The sequence below is a fragment of the Magnolia sinica genome, chromosome 3 (assembly GCF_029962835.1).
Source record: "Magnolia sinica isolate HGM2019 chromosome 3, MsV1, whole genome shotgun sequence".
In the NCBI taxonomy this organism is placed as follows: Eukaryota; Viridiplantae; Streptophyta; class Magnoliopsida; order Magnoliales; family Magnoliaceae; genus Magnolia; species Magnolia sinica.
This window is the reverse complement of record NC_080575.1, coordinates 85,819,192-85,824,013: the sequence shown is the minus strand read 5'-3', so window position 1 is coordinate 85,824,013 and position 4,822 is coordinate 85,819,192. Positions and strand designations below refer to the sequence as shown.

Here is a 4,822-nt window from a genome sequence, read left to right as displayed (position 1 = left end):
AAAGTGGGCAGGAGTTGAGCCAGTGGAGTCTGGCCCAGCACATTGCACCCTAATAATATGAGTAGGGCTGAAAGTCGGGCGGATTGGTGCTCAACACTAGCCCAACCCAAGGTTCCTATACCTAAACCCTAACCCAATCCAACCCAAGCTTGGGTTGGGAATTCTCAACCCAAGCCCAATCCAAGCGGACTTGGTTGGGTGGATACCTGCTAATATTTTCATCATTACATTAGTCTATTATATTTCAATACACGTCTTATTTTTTGTACCTATGATTTTATTAATTATAAATGTAGTTATTTATTGCAAAGAACAACATTTTTTTCTAAACAAACAAGCTAAAATATACGACAACTACTCCTTTAAAAGTCGTGTTGTGTAGCACACAATCTATTTGGGAGAGAGCAATCTGGCATATCTTGTTAGCTTGAGTCATTGGAAATGGCGTGGACCAATGAGACCTGACGTCATTGGAATTTCTTATACCTTCAACAAAGACGATCCACACTCAATTATAATTTAAAAGGAACTTATATATCGATCGGGTTCGGGTTGGGTCGGGCAACCCGAGACTTCAACCCAATCCCGACCCAAGTTTTATCGAGTTGGTCTTTATATCACCCAAGCTTGAGACCAAACCCAATACATCCTTCCCAAGCCCAACCCAATGTCGGGTCGGTCGGGTTGAACCCGCCTAACTTTCAGCCCTAAATATGAGTACCATACATGAGAGAGCAGACATTATACATGAATTCATTCTGTTTCCATTTAGTGGATAGGAGAAAAATAAAATCCAATCTAGTTACAATTTCTTCTTCCAATTCCCACAGTATGATAGGAATCAAAACTCGGGTGACGGATCTCAATATCTCAACAGCCCAGATTATTAAACTCAATATCATGGAGATCAGAAAAAACCAGTGAATACCTAGCCAATTCTCAAAAGAACATGGGAGGTTGTGACTCAGGAAGAAACTGTAATGGCTACCCATGCCACAGAGCCAAATGAGCATGAAAGATGGCCCCCTGGGTATGTATGTGCCATGGCCTGGAATCAGGTCAGCCCATTGCTCTGGTGGACCAAATTTAGACCGACGGTCGAAATTTTTTAACCATCCACTTCCTTCATTCGATCATGACCCACTCAATCCCAAACATGAGCGATTTCCAGGCTGCATAACGTACACTGTGGGTCCCGTCTTTTAAACAGCCCTGATCTGTTGCACTAGTGTCCACATTCATCAGTCTTTCCACAACTCATCACACATACCCAAACATCTCCATTAGAATCAAAACCAAAAACCATCGAAGTTCCCATCAAAATTCAAATGGTTTATCAGTCTTTCCACACCTCATCACACATACCCAAACATCTCCATTAGAATCAAAACCAAAAACCATTGAAGTTCCCATCAAAATTCAAATGGTTTATATCAGAGATTGATCAAATACAGCTCCCTTTCAAATCCTCCCCGCCTGACAAAGAGCTGTTCTTGAAATTTTACAGGTTTTGCTGCAAATAACATTTCTACTGAGGAGAAGCCAGCCCAATTTCTTCCTCCAAGCATCTCAATCCATCGGTGCAACCTGCATTGCCTGCATTCCTAGCCTCCGAATTCTTCCCGTCCAAATCGGCATCCGACATGGATGACTTCGTCCTTGTAGACGAGGCCAAGCTAGGGAAAGTTATCCATGAAGGAGCTCTAAGCTCAAACCTTTGATCTTCAATCTCGGCTGAATCAATCTCTGAACACGATCGGTTCAAAGACCTCATCGACGCCTTCTTATGCAACCTGCTACTCCCCAAAACCACCTCAGTCGGCAAGATTGGCTGCTCCACGGATGGGCTACCCATCAGAAGAGCAAGCGCATGCTCTAGAGACGTCGTCACCTTATCCATCGACGGTCTCTCTTTCCCTGTCATCCTGACACACTTACATGCAACATTGGCGATCCGCCTCAAAGCCTCAATCTCCACTGGAGGCTTCAATGTGGGGTCCAAGATCACTGAAATGTCCCCCGCCTTGATCAGTGGGACAGCCCATTCGACCACATTCCCTTCCTCGAACTGCAGATCGATGGCTTTCCGGCCACTTAGAATTTCCAAAAGCAAGACACCAAAGCTGTAGACATCGGACTTCGTTGTAAGATAGTGGAGTCTATAGTATTCAGGATCAAGGTAGCCTAGAGTACCAGCCGGGAGCTCGGATAATGGGGAGTTACTATCAGTGGGCCCCAACAAAGACAGACCAAAATCAGCAACTCTGGCATTGTGTTCTTCGTCGATGAGTATGTTAGAAGACTTGATATCTCGGTGAATTACCGGCGGACATGCATAACCATGCAAGTATTCGATCCCTCGGGCTGCTTGGACGGCAATCGTGACCCTCCTGATCCAATTCAAAGGCTCTTTCCCTCCCAGGTTCTTCCCATGGAGGCGTTGGTGCAATGACCCATGAGCCATGAACTCATACACCAAGAGCCTTTCGCTGCCTTCCTCGCAGTAACCGAGCAAACTGAGGAGATGGGCATGATTTAATCTTGAAAGGAGATCAAGTTCAGTGTGGAATTCCCTAGAGTTCTTCAGATCAGGTGCCATTATCGCCCGTTTCACTGCAACAACCCTTCCATCCTTCAAGATCCCTTTGAAAACACAAGAGAAGCTTCCCTTTCCTACCTGTGATTCTTCCCTAAACCCGCCAGTAGCCTGCACCAGCTCTTCATAACTAAACGTTTGGGCCCTGCTAATCTTCAGCTCTTCCAAGTCGGGACGGATTCTCACAGGCTCTTTGCGGAGAGAGCATCTTCGATCTTTCAAACTTCCCTCTTCCATTGCAGAACAACAGCATTTCCGTAACTTGCGATGAACAAAAATACAGGTAATTAAGGAAATGAAGCTTACCAATGCAACAACAAAAACGAGCTCCGCAACAACAATTGGCATCTTAAGCGTCAGCAGCCGTTGGTTCCTTTTCGTCGCAGGCGAAGAACACCCAATCGAGCACTCGGATGAATTGCAGATTGAACAGTTGAATTCACACTGACGATCGGATGTGGGCGTGCAACCAAGGGACTGATACATCCCTGAAGGACATCCATTGCCGCATGGCAAGCAAACTCTCAAATTTGACGAGTTGCAGATCTTGACATCTGAGTTCTGGTGACTGAATTCATAGAAACCTGACCTGCAAGGACTAGAAACACAGAGTCCTGGTGAAACCGCCAGTGGGAGCGCAGATGGGAAACTCAAACCCCAACAGAAAGCTTGAAGGGAATTCTCCACAAGAACACCACATGTGAAGTAATCCCCACCCGCAATCGCATGAACTCTCACTCCACTAGGAGCCGGCATGCTGTTTTCAAGCCTATAACCCCAACAAATCACAGCATGATCATATCTTTTTATACCGCAGGCATGAAATCTCCCACCCACAACAGAAACCATGGAATCCTCAGGAACCAAGTCCACATCTCCGCTGCCAGCTGAATTGCCAAAAGACCCTTCCAAGCTCAAGCTCCTCCCCCAACAGAGGACTCTGGAATCTCTCCCCACACCACCATCTAAAACCCCACAGACATGGAACCCACCGGCGGAAATGCTCTGAAATTTTGAGTTTTTAGGAACAAGGCTAATGACCCCACTCCCAGTCTCATCACCCCAACAAAATGCTGTTCTGTTCTCAGCAAACAAGCCACAATTGAAAATAGAACCAGCTGTGATAGACATGATCTTACCTCCAAATGCATGAGAAGCTGTCATGTTGTAGCCCCAGCAATCAACCATGGAGATGTTTGCATAGTTCCCTTTGGCGAGCAATCTCAATCCGCAGATATGGTGGTCCCCAGCACTGATTTCTGAGTAGGAAGCTTCTTCAGCCATTGGATGAGGGACACCCATTTGGATGTAGATGCTATTGCCCCAACAGTAGGGTTGTTTTGAATCCAACAGCAGGCCACAGACAAATCCATCACCAGCAGTTAGGCCTGAGAATGGGAATCTGAAAGGAGCTCCATGGACAACAGATGAATCAGCTCCATAGCAGCTGACAAGGTGGGACCCATCTGAGCTTAGGCCACAGAAAGCAGGACCATTTTCACCATAAGAAACAGCAATGGAAGACATGGAACCCAGGCCTAAAATCTGCAGCCTTGAAGAAGAAAACAGAACCAAGATTGCAGCTTTGAGAAGAATTTCTGCTCTTCTGATCCTCATCTTCAAGGCCCAGATGAGAAAAATTGCAGAAAGATCAAACACCTCGGCTTTTTTCCTTTTTCTTTTTTCGTTTTTGATGTGCATGCACAAGACTGAGATGGGTAAAAGGCCTTGTTTGGACTGAACCAGATGATTTAAATGGGAAAACCCACCAACATTCTATTTGAAAAAGAGATCCTGGCCTTCTGATGTTTACCCTTCAATATCTAAAATGATAAAATCTCATTTTAAAGAAAATTGAAAAAAAAGAAAAAAAAAGAAAAAAAAAAAGAAGCAAAAATGCATGTTTCAACAGCGATGAAGAACATGAATCAAAGGCTGGAAAAGTGCTAAACATGAAATTGAAATTCGGCTCTTCTTATGCTCATCTGAAATTCCCAAGCGAGGGAAAAAAAACAATTTATTTATTTATTTTATCTTAGATTTCAAACAGAAATGCAGGAATTGAAACACCCCAGAATGGAAATTAAAACCATGACTCCAGGCTTTGTATTTGATCTTCTTGGTGCATTTGGTAAATGAAATGCTGTCTTTTCTTATTTGCTTTCTGGGTTTTTCAGGACAGATGAAATGGTGCAAAAACCTAAGGTGATGATGATGAATTGGAGG

General features: G+C 44.4%; 1 protein-coding gene across 1 annotated transcript; it reads right to left on the bottom strand.

The window, feature by feature from the left end:
- Positions 1-761: 761 nt before the first annotated feature.
- On the bottom strand, positions 762-4,454 carry LOC131240117 (serine/threonine-protein kinase-like protein CR4). Its single transcript, XM_058238173.1, has one exon. The coding sequence runs from the start codon at positions 4,295-4,297 to the stop codon at positions 1,529-1,531; it is 2,769 nt and encodes a 922-aa protein (XP_058094156.1). The 5' UTR covers positions 4,298-4,454; the 3' UTR covers positions 762-1,528.
- Positions 4,455-4,822: the final 368 nt, after the last annotated feature.